The sequence below is a fragment of the Pollicipes pollicipes genome, unplaced genomic scaffold (assembly GCF_011947565.3).
Source record: "Pollicipes pollicipes isolate AB1234 unplaced genomic scaffold, Ppol_2.1 Scaffold_5724;HRSCAF=6776_pilon_pilon_pilon, whole genome shotgun sequence".
In the NCBI taxonomy this organism is placed as follows: Eukaryota; Metazoa; Arthropoda; class Thecostraca; order Pollicipedomorpha; family Pollicipedidae; genus Pollicipes; species Pollicipes pollicipes.
The window spans coordinates 25,511,138-25,530,954 of record NW_023596746.1 but is presented as its reverse complement, the minus strand read 5'-3'; the positions used below and the strand labels follow the sequence as shown (position 1 = coordinate 25,530,954).

Here is a 19,817-nt window from a genome sequence, read left to right as displayed (position 1 = left end):
GGGCAAACATGTTATGCGCTATCATCGTCACGAACATTGCCAAAATGTTAACAGAAAGCGCGTCGTGCTACGAACAGGTCCAGCAAAGTTTTACAGGACGTCACGCGCAAAGTGATATTCTTGGTGTGCAGCGAGCACACCCTTTGCCTCGGGAAGGGGACCGCGTTCGCTTTATAATAAAATGGTGCCGTGGCGGTTATGTGTTTCTTCCGGGGGCCACATTGTCTCAGCTGGAACTACAGACGCTCTTTATCTCAGCGGAGGCCGCGCCGGCTCTGTGTCTTGGCAGAGGCTTCAACACCCCTGTGTCTCATAAGTTCTCGGACATTATGTGTCTTGGAGTGAGCTTCGATGCCCCTGGACTAGGACAGCGGCCACGCCCACCGGGTGTCTGGACAGGGACCACGTTGTCTGCACGTCTCAGCAGAGATCACGCTTGCTCTGTGGCTCAACAGCTACGGCGGGACGGTTTGTCTCGGCAGAGAGCTGACAGCGCCTTGTCTCGGCTCATGCGGTTCGGGCAGGGCAGAGCTCTGTCGAACTGGGTCAGGCTCGGCGGCGCCATGGGGGCGTTCTGCCCGCTGGTCGCCGGGACGCTGTCCTCGGTCAGAGTCCGAGGTCGCGCGTCGGCCGGCAGCGTGACGCGGAGGGTACACGCCCCGACGCCAAGGTTACACGCACCTGCGAGCGCGCGGCGCGACCTTCACTGGCTGCGAGTCTTCGACACGCACGGATGTACCGCTGTTCGCACTGCAGGTCATCCGGGTCCATCGCAGGCGGCCAGGGGCTCCCCTGCCCTGCTCACTTCCAACGGTGCTTCGTTGTGCACACAGCGTCTTCAAAAGGCTCACATAACTTCCGATGGCTGCATGGTTTCAACTGGACTAGTCTCACAGGGCCCGCCGCTGCCCGTGCCGCATCCCTGCGGACACGCACCTGGCCACGCCTCGACCGGGCCCGAGCGGCCGCCCCGGCCCGTTGCGCGTCTCGTGCTGCCTGTGCCGACCGCCTCTCGCTCGAGGCCGATCCCAGGGCGTCCCGCTCCCCCGGAGACACGCTGTGTCACGCTCGGCGCTTGTTGTGCAACTGTGCGTTCGGTCTGAACAAGCGTGGGTAAGCTGAGGCGGTGAAGGTTCAGAAGCTTTTGATGAAGCAAGCCGGCCATGCTTCATTGCCAAAATGTCAGAGTGGTCCCAATTTCAGTGAGAGCCGCAGCGGCGGATGCCTCACTTGTCAGTTGCCATATTACATTCCCCGTCGATGCAGGTATGTATGTCGATGTATACAGTTACGTCGATTACAGTTACGTATACATTCCCCGTCGATGTATACAGTTACGGTTATCCATGCAGGGTATACAGTTAAAGTTATCCATGCAGGGTATACAGTTACGGTTATCCATGCAGGGTATACAGTTACGGTTATCCATGCAGGGTATACGGTTACGGTTATCCATGCAGGGTATACAGTTGCAGTTATCCATGCAGGGTATACGGTTACGGTTATCCATGTAGGGTATACAGCTATCATGATACTGAAACTGGTGGACTGGCGGAAAGCTGATCAGTAAATGAATAGCTTTCATCGGTCGGTGGAAGATAGTGTGCACAAACTAAAGACACGGGGAGATAGAACAAATGTGAATCGACAACGAGTTAGAGCACTGCCGTTTTGTAGTCATTGGACATTAACCGGAGACGTTCGAACCTGCCACAGAAGGTAGGCTGAACCTATTTTAAATTCAATTCTGCCACGTATTAGATCACCATAGAAAGCCAACATTAAAATCCATGAAAAGTTCACGGATTTGATAAATGCGCAGATGTTGGATTTATCCAGGGATGGGTCTCTGCCTAATTAAAAATCGTCAACAATATGGCTAGGGTCTATCCTGATTAAACATCTTCAAGCCCTGCCGCTTTCGGTGGATTGAAAACCACTCAAGCTATACCATAAGGGAGTCAAAAAGCCTCCAGTGTGGCACTACCTTGACAAAACACATTGTCGCTGTTTTGACAAACACGTTCCAGTGTGATACGGCCTAGACCAGCACGCTCCAGTGCGACACTGCCTGGACAGAAACAGTCTGGTGCAACACTACCTGAAGAAAATTCAACTATCAAGATTAGTTTGGTGTTTGAACGGAATAGTAGGACACTTAACATATACGAATACGTAGTGGAGTAGCCAAGATGAATCTTGTGGGGCTATTGACCCCCTGAAGGTGGGGGCGGGGGGCTCACTCTGGACCCGGGGGCCGATTCAGCACGCTCGTAGAGCTTTTTTAGCATAAGACGGACGTCGGATGCATTAAAATATTACTCTGAACCTCAAAAACGGACTAAATCATAGAGAAAACCACAAAAGCGGTGAAGATACCGCTAGAAGGTGGACCGAAATTGGCCACAGGGGCCCCTTTCAGTCCAGGGCCCATTCCCTGTCGCTACAGAACCCTATGTGTTACTCGGAGGATCACGGCAGGTTCGGGATCTTGTCTGGATAGCTTTGAGGTCCGTTCTGGGCGTTTTGGAAGCCTCACAGGCGTCTGAAACTCCCAAACAGCACTAGGGTCTTATGGCCTAGGCCCTCTCCCTCACCGCGCCGGAGCAGAGTATGGTCCCAAAAACTTCCACTTGAGAACGTCACTGTGCTTTTGTTATTGGTTCTGCTATGACAGGGCGTGAATTAAATTCCCATGTAAAATGTAAAATACGAAAAGTGCTGACGGACTACATTCAGGTACCATTTACCATTGCACTCGTTTCTCAACAAGCGCCCTTTATGTTACATGCATGTCATAGTGCGTGCCTTCCAATCGACCTTGCCTTATGCATTGCACTTAGGAGCCATATAATGAGAATTCATTAGCAAATCGTCCACAATTTTAAATGAGCAGTGTTGATCCAGCTGACAGCGGGCGAAACACCTGGAGGACAAAAGGAATTTCGCTAGTATTGTTCATGCAACTTCTCTCTCGTTTTCATAACTCCCCGTCTGTAAAAATACACGCGGAGCGCCATCAACGCTTCTTTAACTGCATAGTTTGTAAGTTTGTCCGAGACTAGGTCATTGCTTACGTCATTAGTGCCAATCGTGGCGCATTTGTATGCATGATTTTGTCTTACAAAAATGACATGGAATGTGCTTGCGGATGGCTTGAACGTTAAAGACTGGATTTCGAAAGACGATCCGCGTAGACCTCTAGTGCGGCGGTCATGACATCCTTGGCCTTTTCTCTCTATGCCTTTTAATGCTGCAGTCTTAGCAATATTTTATCAGATTAGGATGATTTTTAAGTGGCATCACTATGAAGCACCCGTGCAACCCGCACGACGGTGCCAGGGTGGCCACCTAGAACTCAGCGTGAGGCGACGGCGATGGTCGACAGCCAGCTTTTTAGCGTCCCCCTTCCTACGGGACACTCAAACAACTGGACACTTGGGCTCTTTTTGGTGACGGCCAGCTTTGGGTTTGCTCATAGCGGTGGGAAGTTGTGAGCCTCACAGTGCTGACTAGGCGCTTCGATTTTCGCGCTGTTAGCGACGTCGGCTGACTCTGGGGGGGGAGGGGGAGGGGTCTCATGACGACGCAGTTTGCTGGAGTGGCGTGTGGCCCGCCCTGCCCGGTGGGCCCACAGTCGGCCCACATCCCAGCCCGTGACGTCATGTGTCGGGTGGGATGACGTCACGAGCGTCGGGCCCGACGCGGGCCGACAGAGCAGTCTGCCGTCGACGCCGACGGCGTGAGGCTGTGCGGCGCAGACTCGTGGTCACCGCCATTGCTGGGGCTCCGGTGTTTGGAATCCGCTGGGGAGAGTAAAAGGTGCGGACGGTAATGTGTTAGAGTGGGCTTTAATGTTATTCGCAGGGCATCGTCACTTGTGAGTAAGTCGTGCTATTGGCAAAGAGTCGGTAATTGTAAACCTCGAGTTGGCTTCAGTTCGACAGAACTGGACCATGACGCGTGCACTGCTGTGGCTGGAACGGCCACTCGTTCAGACGGTCGAACGGTGCAGCGCTGTCACATCGGCTGTCAGAAGCATTGTGACGTCTGTGATGACGTCGATGGGTGACTAACGGGGGCTGGGAATGCCTGACTTCACCAGTACAATCGGCCTGTTGTAATTTCCGTTTCCGTTGGGCTTCGGGTACATGTATTACAATGCACGGGAATATACGCCGGAACCTCAACTTTAATTCATACCCGTAATAAAAAGTGAATTTGAATCACGCGATGTTTTTATATGCCGAGGCAGAAATTTTGCAGGCACCCAGGAATATGTTTTGCAATACAGAATTTTGAATTGTGCCTCTCACCCAATGCGAAGTCATGCGTACACCGCTAGGTGCTACGTTTCTTTGCTTGTATTCTTCGGCGGCAGCGGGAGCATTATGACATTCAACGTGTTATGACTGCCGCGCGTGGGTCGCAGTGTGACATTGCGGTCGTCTTTTTGTTTCTAAGCCGCATTTTCCGATTGGGTAATACGACGCTTTGTTCCCACGCCATGCCTTCGTATTGAACGATATTAAGCTGCCTAAATATCCAGCTGCTTCGCCCCCGTGTAGCAGCCACCAATATAGCGCTCTCCGTGAACAGTGAGCACCCGCCCGCTCTGCTCGACTCGCGGACTTGGTGCGGCTGCGGTCTGGTTGACGTGTAGTTTCTTTTGGCTTCACTGATATGTTGACAGCTAGGTAATTAACAAGAAAGGTGAGGAGTGAGATCACGCTCGAACCACCGCGTCGCACCAGCGGAGGGGCCTCCACCGTATAACGGGCGGAGGAAACAGAAGGCCGCTTAAAATCCCGGCTCTGACAAACCGCTGCCAAAATACCGGACACCCCTGGTCATGCGTGGCAGCGTGCGTAGCCAGCACGCTGTATGGGTTGACCTGCATGTGTCGGCTCAGCTGCCGTCGCCGGGGACTGCTGAATCGCTCGCATGGGGTAAACGGGGGACATATGTGACTCGCGTCGACCTTGACTGCCTGGCGGCCGACTGTTCGTGCAGCACAGCGCCGGCGGCTGGTGGCCGGGGGCGGCGGGGTCAGGCCTCAGAGTGTCGGGGTCACGCCGCGTGACACGCCCGTTCTCTCACGCCACAGGGGTCGTCCGACCGCACGGTGCAGAGCCGTGCTCGGGACGGCCCCGGTCGGCGGCGTGACGTCACCCGGCCCGGCCCGCTGGGTGCGGGAGGGCCTTGAGCGGCGGTGGCGTGCCCAGATTGCCGGGGCAGCTGGGGCGAGCGCTCATTCGGCGCGCGTCTCGCTGAAGGTGGGCACGGTGGCAGCCGTGTCGGTCCCCTCCGCCGGTGACGGCGCTTGCGGTGTCTGCCCGGCCGCTGGGACCGTGTGCTGAACCCTCTCCCGTCGCTGCCGCGTGTGCACGTCACCTCTCCATACGACGCTGGCTCCGTGCCTTACGTCCCTCGTTGCACTACCGTGACGCGTGTGGCAGGGGACGCGGGCGTTGTGACTGACCTTCCAGCGCCGAGTGGCGCAGCTACTTCATCCGTCCGCCGCGGCCGTCGCTATTTTTGCGCGGCGCCAGGTGGGCCTGGAGGACGTGTCGGTAACAATCGTGCCCGCCCGCGCAGGTCGGGAGCTGTCGGAAGCGGCCGAGTGCTGGGTAGCCTGCCACAGAGGACCATGGACTTCAGCCGCGACAGACTGGGCCAGCGGCCCTTCCATGAGGCCACCGGCGACAACATCTGCCCCAACATGGTGCGCGGCATCGACAACATGCGCGACCCCCGACTTAACAAGGTGAGCGAAATCGCGTGGGTGTGATTCAGTAGCGCGCGCGCTGGATCTTCACGAAACGCTGAAAAATTGCCGCCGCTCAATAAGTTCCATGTCAGCCACGTTGTGACCATCCTGCCATCGCGCGAGATCTGCCGTCGATATTGTCGACAAAAGCGACGGTAGCGCCTCAGGCCGGAGAGTAAACCGGACCAGACCGGCCCGGACAGTGTATTTGTACAACGCCAGCAATTGTCGAACGCCTAATGGCGCAGACTCAGACCGGGCATTGATAAACGGCCCGGGGTGAAAGATCGGACTGTACGCGTCCGATTGCCATGGAAACAGCCGTCGGGGGGCCGGAGACGGCGTGGTCAGACGCACCCGGGGGGTGCCCTCGAACAGCGCTTGACGGGCACGTCCGGTGGCCGCCGGTACCGCCTGCTGAACGGCTCGGCCGGACCCGGTCAGGCTGCCTGCGCCAAGGTCACACCTGAGCACGAGAGCGGAGCTAAGCCGCGCTGCCTTTCGCTAATGCCGCGCGTTTTTGGAATGCGTGCTTGGAGGATCGATGTCCATCATAAGCCCCCCCCCCCCCCCCTGTGTAAGCCGCTAGCTGTTGGCGTCCATCCCTCCTGTCCCTCTGTCTGTCTGTGTCCGGCTGGGGCCCCGTGCGCCCCTTTGTTTTTCTGTGTCCGGACCCGGCCGCACCTCTCCATCTGTCTGTGTCCGGCCGGGACCCTGTCCGCCCCTCTGTCTGTCTGTGTCCGGGCGGGGCCCCGCCCGTCCCTCTGTCTGTGTCCGGCCGGGGCCCCGCCCGTCCCTCTGCCTGTGTCCTGCAGAGGCCACTGCCCGCCCATCTGTCTGCGTCCGGCCGGGGACCCGCCCGTCGCTCCGTCTGCCTGTGTCCTGCAGGGGCCACTGCCCGCCCCTCTGTCTGTGTCCGGCCGGCGCCGCCTCACCGTTATCGGAACTTCCGACCGTCACGCTGCCGGCTTTGAGAGCCCCTCCCCCCCTCCCCCTCCCGGAAGTGGTCACCGATCGCGGCCACTTGCACGCGGCTTCAGGCCGGCGCCGATAGCTGCGCCGCCCACACTGGCAGCCTGCACGCCCGCCGACCTTACGCCATTCTGATTCTGTCTCGGTGTCTGTCTCTTTACGCATCCCTGTCTTCGTCGCTGTCTCTGGCACTGTCCAGCTGCCACTGTCTCTGTTACTCTCTCCGTCCCAGTTCCTGTCCCTGTCTCTGCTCCTGTTTCTTTCCTTGTATCCGTATCTGTATCTGTCTCTAACCTAGTGCATTCTGTTCACTTGACCGTGACCCTGGACCTTGTTCGTGTCTTCAACTAGTCTCGCATAAGTCATGCTCAGGTGCGACATCGGCTCTGGGTCGCATCATGTCCGGATCGTCCGGGCGCCGTCCGCCGGGCGCGGACTCGGCTGGCTCCGACCGAACGCGCCACCTCTGGCCGTGCCCGTAAACGCGCCCCGCAGACGGCCTGCGAACCCCGGCTCTGTGCCAAGGCCCGCCCCTGAACCTCTGCCAAGCTGGGGCCGGGCCGCCGACGTGCGTGACACTGGGAAGGCCGACGCGCTGGGGGCGCCGCCGTGCGCGCCTGTCGCGGGGCGCCTCATGCTGACGGGGCGTCTCCCGCCGCGTCTGTCGTCATCCTGCGGTCCCGGCTCACGTCTGGGTTTGTTTGACGGCTGGCGGACTTTGTTCTCTTGTTAACTGCTGCTTCTTTGCTTTGGTTGTTAGTCACCTGTTACGGATTTGTCCTGCGCAAATTGCAATGCGGAACTTAAAAGAACCCAAACAAGCAAAGAATAATGTCACGCTTTTAACGTGAGATGGTCCTCACAATCACCGCGATTAGGACTTAGAACGACGGACAAATTTACGTTAAAAAAACTTTCGTTCACCAGAACGTTGCTCATGAACACGTGCAATGACCAAGTTACCTTGGTATTTGCCCTGCTGACATTGCACCGGGTAAACATGGCCAATCGGTACAGTCTGTTTGACTGGTGATTGCGCGGTCTAAAGCAATCCAACGAGGTGCATGCACTGGTAAATGGACTGAGTATCGAAATTTAACAGTGTGGCAAGGGGTTATTAGCGCAGTCATTAGCTGGTCGTTACGGCTCGGGTCTTGTGTGTCGAGCCATGACACTCTGCCGTAGTCTGCTGCCGTCAGCTCGTAACATTGCCTTTGAACTTTCCCCAGTGCGGTTGTGGGCTGTTCAAACACAAAACTTAGCCTGCATCAGCAGTTATTTGTGTGACCGGCAAGTGTGTTTGGGCACGGAGCAGCGACCAAGCATTTAGCCACAGCTGGGCTGCGTCGAAATAGCCACTGAGTGCTAACCTATCGCTGCAAGCCTGTCGGTAAACACGGCTCGCGGATACCATCGGGTGCCATTGGGTCCGGCGCTGCGTCAGTTGTGAGCGTCTAATCAGTGCGCGAATCCCATTGGTGACGTGCTTACCACGTTCGCGGACCATTTTGTGCTAATGTCATCAATGATTTGCTGAAAAAGTTTGTTTGAAACATGACACCTGCGTTTTCCTGAGACAGCAGCAGCAGCAGTGGCACTAGTAACAGCTCCTGGCTACGGCCACAAACTGGCCTGCTTTTTTCTAATGCTGAACACTGCACGGAGAAAACTATGGCTAATGCAGGAGATCTTTAAAGGAAACGGTGGTTAAGGTCACGTTTTTTGAGTGGAGTTGAAGGAAACCCATCTCAATTCAACGCCATGCGATTTTGCGAGAGCTGCAACGGCGTAGGACCAAGCCCGACAGCAGTATCAGCAGCATTATCAGCCCCGCGGTTCGTCGAACGGCTCCTGGTCTGACCCACAGCCAGGACTGTACGGCACGACATTCGCCAGCCGTGCGCGCACGCGCCGTGACCGTGACGTCACGATCCACGTCGTTCGTGACTGAGCGTGAAGCCGCTTGCACGGCTGAAGTGGCACGCGTCACGTGACGCTGTCGTCCGGTGACCCCCGACCGTCGATAAGCTGAGTGCGAGGTTCATTTCGTGGGCAACTCAATAACGAGCGTTGGCAAGAGGTTTCCGCTATTAAGGCGTCAGCTTTGGAGTTTTGCAGAAGTATATTCCACCGTCGGAGGATCGGATCCGGCCGCACGAAGCAAGAGCATGGTTCCTGTTTGTTACGATTATTTATACATTCCCTTCTCCGCCCAATGCAAGAAAGTTCTCCTCATATGTCGTCACCGCATGTGTGTGTGATGTCAGTGACTGGGCTAGGTTAGAAGGATAGGACACGATAATTTTTAAAAAACCAAGAGTCGGATATATATTTCCCGTCATTTTTTTGGGTGGCCGGCCATTGGGTAAATGTTAAACTCCCGGGCAGATTGAAGGGCAGTTGCCACCTCACCGCACTCCTCCCTCGTCTGGCGGGGTTGGGAACCTTGCAGGTACTTTGCAAGGTCAAGCAGGTCCGAAAACCAGGGCCCTGCCACCTATACTGCAATTCCCATTAACCAATGAATTACCGAGATTATATTTTGAGTACATCTCAAGTGTCGGTCAAGCATCGCCGGCAAAAACCTTGAAACTAAGAAAAACAATGTTTTCAAAGGGTGCCAACCTGAGTGTAACCAACAAGAGAGAGAGCGGAACAGGCACGGCTTGGCTTGTAAGCGGGCACGAAGTTCCGGTTATCCCCGATGTTCCGCGCGTGATAATCGCTGTTCGGCTGACGCTGATGCCTCATGGACGGTGTCGCGTCAGGAAGAAAGCCTGTGACGTCACCGTGATCGGCCGGCGAGCGCGTGCTGCGCGAGCAGTGTGATGCGCCGGCGCTGAATCACCACCCGTCGCGAGCACCTGTGACGCCTGGTTTGCTGATACCCTGCCGGCGCGCGGCTCGCCGCGGCCCTCCGTGCACGGACGGGCGACTGACCCGTCCCCCTGCCCGCCCAGCCGCCCTCCCGCGCGGCTACCGCCACACCGCCCCGCTGTTCAGCCGCCATGGCTGCGACGGCCGTCTGATGGTCGGCCCCGACTGACTACGCTCTGACGGCCGGCAGGGCATGGCCTTTACGCTGGAGGAGCGGCAGCGGCTGGGAATCCACGGCCTGCTGCCGCCCAGCTTCAAGACCCAGGAGCAGCAGGTGCAGCTCTGTATGACGAACCTGGCGCGCTACCAGGAGAACCTCAACAAGTACATCTATCTGATGGGCCTGCAGGTGAGCGGAGCGGTGGAGGACGAGGTTGGGGTGGGGTATTGATAGCTTTGGATCTGAGACGGTGATCGAACGGCGGCGAGGGCTATGTGTTTTGTGCCTCAGGCAATGTTTTTACGGCCCCCGGCTATTTATTCTCTGACTCACGCACAAAAACAGGAAATACGAGCCCACCTCCAAACAGCCTTGATCTGAAACTTTCATTGTGTAAATTGTGCGTTCGTAAACCACTGCACCCTGGTGAATGATCACATGCCAGCCATGTGCTGTGATTCGTGATGGCTGGGGGGGGGGGGGGGGTGCTAATTATTGCTTCGTCATGCTGGGCCAGATGGCCTGAAGCATTACACACGTGTAAGAACTAATTACAGGTCCTATGGCCACGACACTGATGCCACCAAGGAGTGTTCAACAATCAATGCGTTTGAAGTTGTTGGAACCACTAGGACTCAGGGTTTCTATCTACCGATCTTAAACGGCGCCCATCGAGTGAAATAAGAGGCACTGATTGGTCAAGTCGTGCTCCTTACAACACAGTGCAAGTTCTTTGGGCAAACGAAAAAAAGTAAACTTCAACCCCCCACAGGACTTCGATTTAAGGGCAACAATATAACATGCAGAGTTGTGTTATCAAAATGGTACATGCACAGGACTGTGCAAGGCTGCCATACTGCAGAGAAGGCTTTGCCCTTGACGTGGAGTCTCCTCAACCAGAGCATGGATCAAACTGGACCGAATTTCGTTGTCCAAAGGAGAGGTGTTACGGACAAAAGACACAGTTGTCTGTGGACTAGGAAATAAGACCACTGCTCCGAATGTAGACGCATATGACCAGCTGTTCATTCAGGAGATTACCGAACCTCACAAAAGCTGCGCGGTCTTGCAGAAAGACGCTCGTGATCACAGAACCATTTGGACCACTGAGCCACATTTACTCTTCTCACCTACCAAAACCCCTTTAAGTATCTGGTTTGTTGCACGACACGTGCAAGGTAACTGCTGCTACTGTTGGCATTACAATTCCTCATACCGATTGTTACAAAGGAACGTTGAAACACTGCTGGTTGCAAGTCTTCAACCGACAACTCTGCTGGATTACAAGCCATGACCATGGCTTCAAGGCATGCTTGATGTGGGCGAGATACAGCGGCCTCTGAACACTCAGGTCGACACCTCCACTTGGCTTGATTGCCACTTGCCACTGATTCCCAGACGGGCCCTGGAGTTGCATTTTTCTGAGAGCAGTTTTATCGGAGCTCGAGCTCACCGGTCTCGAGTCCCGTGGTCGGCTCACACGCCAGCGCACTGGTCTGGAGTCCCATGGTGAGCTCACAGGCCAGTGCACTGGTCTGGAGTCCCGTGGTCGGCTCACATGCCAGCGCACTGGCCTGGAGTCCCGTGGTCGGCTCACGTGCCGTCCCTCTGCCTCGTAGGACCGGAACGAGCGCCTCTTCTACCGCCTGCTGTCGGAGAACGTCGAGGCCATGATGCCGCTGGTGTACACGCCGACTGTGGGCCTGGCGTGCCAAAAGTTCGGCCTGATCTTCCGCCGTGCCAGGGGCCTCTTCATCAGCATCCACGACAAGGGGCACATCTACGATGTCCTCAAGAACTGGTGGGTGCCATAGGGCGGTTGCACGGTCGTGTCTGCGGACCTTTAGATCGTGTCAGGAGCTACATCGGGATAATGGGGAGGAAGGGACTGTCATGTCTTGACTCATATATCGCCCTATTGGTCCAGAGGGCGTGCCTCCCCCCCCCCCCCCCCCACACACACCAGGATGGCACACAGAGGTCATTACATGGCGGGTAGGACCAGGTCTGATAGACGTGACATTGCGAATACCGTGTTGTTTATCATATAAGTACGACGGCTAACTCACGTTTTAGTGCTCTTCGGGCTGGCGTTGGGTGCAGCGTTCAACAGAGCCAGCTGAATAAATTGCAAACTGAAGTAGACAAATGGTGAAGCCTTTTAGCTTTGCATCCTGTGCATGCAGTGTCCGACGATGCAGCATTTGCTCACGGACTTAGGTGACAGGCAGTGCCGGCGATGAGTGTGCTGACACCGTTATCTGCCGTAGCGATCCTTTCACCCGCTCCTGTGGACTGCATTGATGAAGCTGCTGCCTATCCTTGTGACCTGGCCTCGTGATGTGGTCTGCCCCTGTGACGCACGCCAATGACCTCGTGGCCCTTGCCTGTGACCTGACCCGACGGCCTTGGGACCTGCCCGTGTGACCTGACATGTGGCTTACGTGACCTGAGCCGGTGACGTTTGGCAGGCCGGAGCACGACGTGCGCGCGGTGGTGGTGACGGACGGCGAACGGATCCTGGGCCTGGGCGACCTCGGCGCCCAGGGCATGGGCATCCCGGTGGGCAAGCTGTCGCTCTACACAGCCCTGGCCGGCATCAAGCCGCACCAGTGTCTGCCCGTGGTGCTGGACGTGGGCACCAACACGCAGGTCAGTCGGCACCCACTCTGCGCGCCGCTGCACCAGCGCCGTGTCGTGGCGGCGCCGTGTCCTTTCGAGAGCACTTAGATACGTGTGCACTGTGTACTGAAGGCCATTGATACCGTTATCATACGTTCGTGGAACTGCACGCAATTTGCTGTTAGGTGAGTAAATGGAAGCATACAGTTGCCTGAAATGGATGCTATTGACTAGTTCGATTGGCTATATTCGCTGTGTAGTTGAGCAGCCCGCCAATGATCGACATTTTGATGGCTCGTCACTGGTCACTTCAGGACCTGCTTGACGACGAGTTCTACATCGGGCTCCGACACAAGCGGGTGACTGGCTCCGAGTACGACGAGTTCATCGATGAGTTCATGCAGGCGGTGGTGAAGCGGTACGGACAGAACACGTTGATCCAGGCGAGTCATTTGATACTGCGGAACGCAGGATGGCGGCCACCGGACGGAAGGCCCTGGACGTGACGATGCAGCTCACTGTTCCGTTCGACCAGTGGAAGCTCCTGTTGGTGGGCGTTGCCTTTGATGGCTTGATTGCAAATGGGATCATGTGCAGCAGGGCGAGCGTGCTCTGGGGTTGTTCGTGTTATACTGGCGCAATTGCTTAATTCCGTCTCAAGCAAAGGCCGTATTATGCCAGCCAGCGGTGCCGGGCACACCGTCATGTGCCAAAATATATGATTCGCAACTCTGCTGACTTCCAGTTCGAGGACTTCGGGAACCACAACGCATTCCGGTTTCTGGAAAAGTACAGGAACAAGTACTGCACGTTTAACGACGACATCCAGGGCACGGCGTCGGTGGCGGTGGCCGGCCTGCTGGCCGCCATGAGGAAGCTGAACTCGCGGCTCTCCGACCACACATTCCTCTTCCTTGGGGCCGGAGAGGTCAGTGGCGAGCACCGGATCAGGACTTGGGGCGCGCTGCTAGATGGCGCTGGTTGACTGTCTCAGTGGGATTCGTCCGCCGTGCCTCAGGCCAGAGGCCGTACTTCATTGGTCAAAGGAAAAAAATAAGTTTTCGCCCGAATCTGCGCCGTTTTTTTTGTTGTTGTTATCAGTATGGTTGCATATTTGTGTTTCTATTTTTTTTATTCTAGGTGTATGTTATTTATTAGGTGTTGTGACATATTATTCCAGCTGTGTGTTCCGACAGCCAGGTCATTATTGTTGCGTTTTTGTGTTGCTATGATAGGTGTGTGTACCGACAGCCAGGTCATTATTGTTGCGTTTTTGTGTTTCTATGATATGTGTGTGTTCCGACAGCCAGGTCAGTATTGTTGCTTTTTTGTGTTTCTATGGTAGGTGTGTGTTCCAACAGTCAGGCCAGTATTGTTGCGCCTTTGTGTTTCTTTGATAGGTGTGTGTTCCGACAGCCAGGTCAGTGTTGTTGCGTCTTTGTGTTTCTATGTTAGGTGTGTGCTCCGACCGCCAGGCTTCTCTGGGTATCGCCAACCTGTGCGTGATGGCGATGGAACAAGAGGGTCTTTCTTCGGATGAAGCCCACGGCAAGATCTTCCTCATCGACTCCAAGGGCCTGATTGTCAAGAACCGGCCGAAGGGTGGCGTCACGGGCCACAAGGTCGATTACGCCAAAGACATGCCTCCAATGAAGGCGCTGGCTGATGTCGTGAAGAAGCTGAAACCGACGGCGCTGATTGGTGAGGAGGATGCTGTGTTGGTGTTCGGGAGGACTGCATTGGCGATCATCGGCATGGTGCAGCAGGTTCAATAAGTCATTGGCGTGCGTTTGAGATTTGATCTGAATCGGCTTTCAGTCCTGTGGACCATGACCCCCGTGGTGGTTCGTCATGTTGCATCGAGTGCATGTTCGAGTCGGCCAACGGGGCGAGACGCGTCCTTCGCAGCAGCACCCTGATGTTCTTGTTCGCCCGATGTCTAAGGCTGTGCCCGGTGTCTGCTTGTTACAGGGGCTGCCGCTCAGTCCCAGGCGTTCACCGCCGATATTCTGAAGGACATGGGCGAGTTCAACAAAGAGCCCATCATCTTCGCCCTGAGCAACCCCACCAGCAAGGCGGAGTGCACCGCCCAGCAGGCCTACGAGGCCACGCAGGTCAGGCACCGGGCGGCGCTGCATGCTGACGCCGAGTCGCTGGCCAGACCTTGAGCATCCCTGCGGCCCGCAGGGCAATGACCGAACGCGGGTCAGACACTAGACAACTCCTATGGGCTGGTGAGGAGACACGAGTCAAGTAGCGTGGGACCCCCTGCGCGCGCGGAGGTAATGCGGGCCAGCCTGCTGACAAAGCGTGCGGGGTGGCCAGAGGACACCGGCCAGACATGAGAGGGACCCCTGCAGGATGTGTTTGACCCGGTTGCGATCGGTGGCACGACGCTGTAGCCGGGCCAGGGCACAGCTCAGACACTTGTTAACCATCGCAGACTGACGAGGCATAGTGTGTTCCCCCACTCTGCAGTGTGCGTGTGAGGCTGAGACCACTCATGCCAACCAGCACCACAAGCGTCTGGAAAGTGCCGTGGACCTCCCCGGCAACCGCTGGGAGACATATATCGGCAGCTTTGTCCACGCCACATGCGGCAGTCCCGACATACCGCCGGTCACCTGTCGGAGTCGTGATTCCGGAGCCCCCGGGTCGCTGTGTTCACCTGGCCACGGCCAAGCCACGCGCCTGCAGTAGGTGACTCTGGTCGGCAGGGCCGGGCTATCTTCGCCTCGGGCTCTCCTTTTGACCCGGTCACGATCGGCGGCAAGACGCTGTATCCGGGCCAGGGCAACAACGCGTACATCTTCCCGGGAGTGTCGCTGGGCGTCATCTGCACCGGCATGCACCACATCGGCGAGGAGGTGTTCCTGCGCGCCGCCGAGGTGAGACACGCCACGACTCCCGCGCGCCGCCGAGGTGAGAAACGTCACGGCTCCCGCGCGCCGCCGAGGTGAGAGACGTCACGGCTCCCACGCGCCGCCGAGGTGAGAGACGTCACGGTTCCCGCGCGCCGCCGAGGTGAGAGACGGTACGGCTCCCGCGCGCTGCGGGGGTGAGAAGCGTCACGGCTCCCGTGTTCCGCCGGAGGTAAGATGCAAGCAAAAATATGAGTCTGTCCGGACTTAGATTTGGACTCATGACCTATCTGGAATTGGGCAAAAGTGAATCGATTCACTTTGCAGACGATTTGAACTCAGAAGCGGACGCATAAATTTGATAAACTGTGGACTCTGACACGTTCTTGAAGTAGAGCGTGCAATTTGGAATGCGGGTTAATCTCAGGCTTTCGCTCGATGCTCAACATGGTTGAGGATCATACAAATATCAAAACAAACATCTCGTCCACGAACATGGTGTGGAAGGGATAGCCACATGTTGGGTGTATGGTAAGGTATCCATATGCCTATTTAATTGTCCGAGCCGGGGTGTCCACGTTCCCTTCGTGTACGTCCGGTTGGTTCGATTGTGCTGGGTTCGGTTACTTTGACAAGATTCAGGGGAACGTTGTCAAAACTTTGGAGCGCATATTATCACACTTTTGCAGCGCGACAACTATTGTAGGGCTGACTTTTAAAGAACTCAAGTAAGGCTGCAGTGTGGTTATGGTTAGGTCAGACTGGGTTAGGCGTGACACCACACGGATCTGTTGCAGTTCAATCCAAACGAAACGTTACGGTTAAAAGAAGATGAGTTATAGATATAGTGCATTAGAAATAACGTCTAAGAACGAAATCTGTGGGACCAATTTTGGTCTCAAGCGAAAAGTAGGACTGGAGATCCAGTGAATCGGGACCCTGGCTTGGACTTAAGTTCCTGGACTCGGACCCATACTTGGTGAAAGGTCACGGCGCTTGTGTTGGTGATGCTCTTTGACATATAGTGCCTTGCGATGAGTATGCTCCCTTGCGATACGTATGTTTGTATGTTCGTTTGGTAGTTTCACGAATGCTTTTGTATCTTCCAGGGCTGTACAAACTTGCTCATTCGTGAATTGTTGAATCTGTACTCCGCACATAGCAGTACAAAGCGCCGCGTTCTTTTGTAAAATTGTCGGTACTCATCTGGCAGCAACGTTATTGGGGGAGCGAGGTGCCGTAAAACGCCGCTCATGTTACGCTCATGCGTCACTTCGAAACAAAAATATTGTTGTCAGTTAAGCGTTGTCGGTTTGTGTGACATGGCTGGCTTCTGGCCTCACAGCAGTTGATGAGAAGTGGCCCATACTATGTAAGACAGCGGTTTAAAACGGCAGCCAGCCTGCAACGTGGTGTGACGCGGCCGTTCGGCAGGCGCTGTCTCTGATGGTGTCGACGGAGGACCTGGCCCAGGGCCGGCTCTACCCTCCGCTGAGCGCGATCCGTGACGTCTCACTCAAGATCGCCGTCCAGCTGGCTGAGCACGCCTACAAGACAGGTGAGCACCCTCGGGGTGGTGAGCGCCCGTGACCCGAGACCAGTCTCTGTCAGCAGGTCAGGTGTGCGGGACAGGTGGGTGTCGGTGATCTGTGGGCACAGGTAACTGCCAGTGTAGGGCGGCTCGCTGGACAGGTGGTCGTCCGTGACGTCAGAGAATGGACTTCGACGGGAGCTGATGGCTGGCATGCATGATTGGGAAACGCTTTGACTTTCAATGAAGATCCGTGGGCAATTCGATCTTTGGTAAGCAGCGCTGTGCGTCGCTGCGTTGTTTTTGACGGAATCTTAGTGCGCTTGGACCCGTCCGGTGCCGACGCTTTTCGGCGTCTGCCAGTGAACACTTGTTGGAGCTTTCTGCACTGGCAGAAGTGTTGCCTGCGTCTGGCTTTGCCTGGCCGCCTGGTGCGCGCTGCCGTGTGCTGAACTCGGGAGCTCTTCAGTACATGCGGCGGGATCTGATGATCAAGGCTGCTGTGCGGCGGTGCGCCTCAAGTGAACGGTGCGCCTTTCAGGGACAGCCTCCACCTACCCCCAGCCGGATGACCTAGAGGTCTTTATCAGGGCTCAGTTGTACGACTTCCACTACGGAAGCTCCATCCCAGAGGCGTACCCCTGGCCCTCTAGTCTATAAGGTTGGTCGTGTGCACCCCACCCCGCCTGCCGCCACCGCTGCCTCCGTCGTCACCCTGTCTGCGAGCCCGCCGCCAGAGCCTAAGCTTGGCTTGAGACCCTCCTCTCTGGAGACCCACGTAGTCAACTGGAGGCTGTGCATGAGCACCGGTGGCTGTGTTTGTGGACTGCCGCTTCTGCAGCACAATATCGGGTATATGCGGTTACTCGCGCCTGGTTTTGTCCTGCTCGAATGTCGTGAGTGTTCCACCCGTACCTGCGATCTGTTGCGAGTGTCTGCGCCAACAATCTAGATGCAACCGGTTTGACGGAGACTAAAGAAGGCGCCTAGGGGACCCTTTGCATGTGGTGCGCACGCGCAGACAGCCGTGCTCGGTACACTGACGTCAGACATCAGTTGTCCGCATTATAAAGGCAGTTGTGCCGGCAGTCTAGGGATAACCGGGGAAAAGTGGTCTGTACCGCGTTGCACTCTGGCTCAAGTCAGGTATATGTAGGTGTGCCAGATATGTTGGGATTGACAGCTCTCAGCTTAGGAAACCAGCAAGCGTATTTACTAAATTCATTATTTCATGGGCATTCAGTAGATGTATTTTGCGGTTCAAGGCACGTTCACACCTTGCAGACGGACTTCATAATCCTGTGTAGGAACTGTAGTGAGTTCCCTGTTGTGGTCTCGAGGTCACATTTAACGTCGCAAACTGCAAAGCGCGGGTAAAAAGAGATACAAAATGGCATCCCTCTAGTCCACAACAGCCGAGATGGGCAGAATCCGCAGCGTATTCTGTAGTTGTCAGCTGTTACGGACTAGAAGGATACCACTTAAGAGCTTTTTATCCGTACTTTCGAGCCCGCGGGCCAAAATGCGACACCTATAGTCCTCAACAGCTGATTGGAGCGTTTTTACCCATACTTTCGAGCTTGCGGGCCTAAATGTGACACGTTTAGTCCTCAACAGCCGCCTGACTACCGAATCCAGCCAGCCAGTTTGCAAGGTGTGAAGAGACCTGTAGAAATGCTGGCTGATGACGTGGTGCCCCTAAATTATGCGTCGTTTTTATGCTCTGGGGCAGAATGGGAGGTGGGGCTGAAATACAATACGTACCCACTGGTCTCTTCCATTTTGGGGTTGCCCGGCCCCTACCAAAGACACACCGGTCCCACGCCACTGCACCTGCTATTTAGCTAATGGCTGATCACGAGTGTTGTGCCGAGGCATCCCTCGCAATCGCTGAGTTTTGCACAGCGTGGTCCTTTTGCTATTTTCCCAGTCGTCCACCACCACTTCTTGCGCGTGTGTCTCAGCTAAAATGTTCTCGCGTGATGTAATGCTACGCACCTTGCCCAGATGCCTTATCTAGGACGCAGAATCTTCACAGTCATGTTCATCAGTCAAGTCTTCCCGTCCCCTTTCTGTGGGGGAGATGCAGATAGTGTTCCGCGGCCCAGACCTGCTGCGCGCTGTTCTGCTGTGTGCTGTGTAACAGCCTGACACACGCTGGTGTGATAGGCACTGCGTCGCTGTATCCGGAGCCGAAGGACAAGGAGGCGTTCATCCGAGCTCAGCAGTACGACTTCGAGTACTGTAGCCCCCTGCCCGCCACGTGGAGCTGGGAAGGCGTGTCGAATGGCCAGTGAGCCCCAGCCCGACCCCGGCGACGCTGGCGCCGCCTCCCGGCCGACCACGGCCGCCATCTGACGCGGGACCGACCCTGGGCCGACCGCACCGATTGGCGGGCTGCTTTGTGTCAGGAAGGGAAGCATTGTAGAACGAGTGAAATGCAACAGGGTCAGATTATGCGTAAAAATGCTGTAGCATGTCTGACATGAAGCAATAGACTTGTGCGTTCTTCCGCCCGCGCTGCCCCCCCCCCCCCCTCCCGCCGCTCTTGAGCGGCCTCGTTGGTAGAAGATACGTCTATCAAACACGACCAACCTGTCCAAAATTATTTGCTGGTTTGCCAGCTACTAAATCAGTGAAGCGGTAGAACTCGTTTACGCATGCGTTGTTGATGTCCTAATATATCAAGTGTAGTGAATGGTGCCGGACTGAACGGGAACAAGTATAAATACACATCGTACCGTTAGTGTTCCGCTTCTTGTGCTGCAGACGTCTCGTGACCCGCTGTCTCGCGCACGGGTCCCAGCTAACCATTGTTCCAACTAACCATAACTTTGTTGTTCGGCGCCATTTCTGTTTGGGAAAGGAAAATGGCACATCTTTCTACGTGCGCAATTGAAACGTAATTCGTCACTGCATCCAAACTCTTTCAGCTGTTGAATTTACACTATGTTGTAGCTGTCGTTCTTTCCGATCTTCGAAAATGCCCGCTTATTTCTCGACCGGATGCGCTCCTAATCCTCG

At 55.8% G+C, this 19,817-nt stretch overlaps 1 protein-coding gene across 8 annotated transcripts in view; it reads left to right on the top strand.

Annotated features, from left to right (window-relative positions):
- LOC119102581 (NADP-dependent malic enzyme) overlaps nt 1-19,542 on the top strand; it is a 45,733-nt gene extending 26,191 nt beyond the window's left edge. For 5 of the 8 annotated variants that reach the window (XM_037225994.1, XM_037225990.1, XM_037225993.1 and 2 more), the window contains exons 2-12: nt 5,599-5,767; nt 9,810-9,968; nt 11,399-11,580; nt 12,251-12,431; nt 12,716-12,844; nt 13,147-13,329; nt 13,877-14,102; nt 14,373-14,515; nt 15,119-15,289; nt 16,697-16,820; nt 18,963-19,542. In XM_037225994.1, the coding sequence (XP_037081889.1) occupies nt 5,599-5,767; nt 9,810-9,968; nt 11,399-11,580; nt 12,251-12,431; nt 12,716-12,844; nt 13,147-13,329; nt 13,877-14,102; nt 14,373-14,515; nt 15,119-15,289; nt 16,697-16,820; nt 18,963-19,090 (1,795 nt within the window). In that variant the 3' untranslated portion in view covers nt 19,091-19,542. Of the gene's footprint in view, nt 1-3,735; nt 3,823-5,206; nt 5,277-5,598; nt 5,768-9,809; nt 9,969-11,398; nt 11,581-12,250; nt 12,432-12,715; nt 12,845-13,146; nt 13,330-13,876; nt 14,103-14,372; nt 14,516-15,118; nt 15,290-16,696; nt 16,821-17,334; nt 17,455-18,962 lie in introns of those variants that run through there. The other 3 variants (XM_037225991.1, XM_037225997.1, XM_037225996.1) reach the window with 3 other exon arrangements.
- Nucleotides 19,543-19,817: the final 275 nt, after the last annotated feature.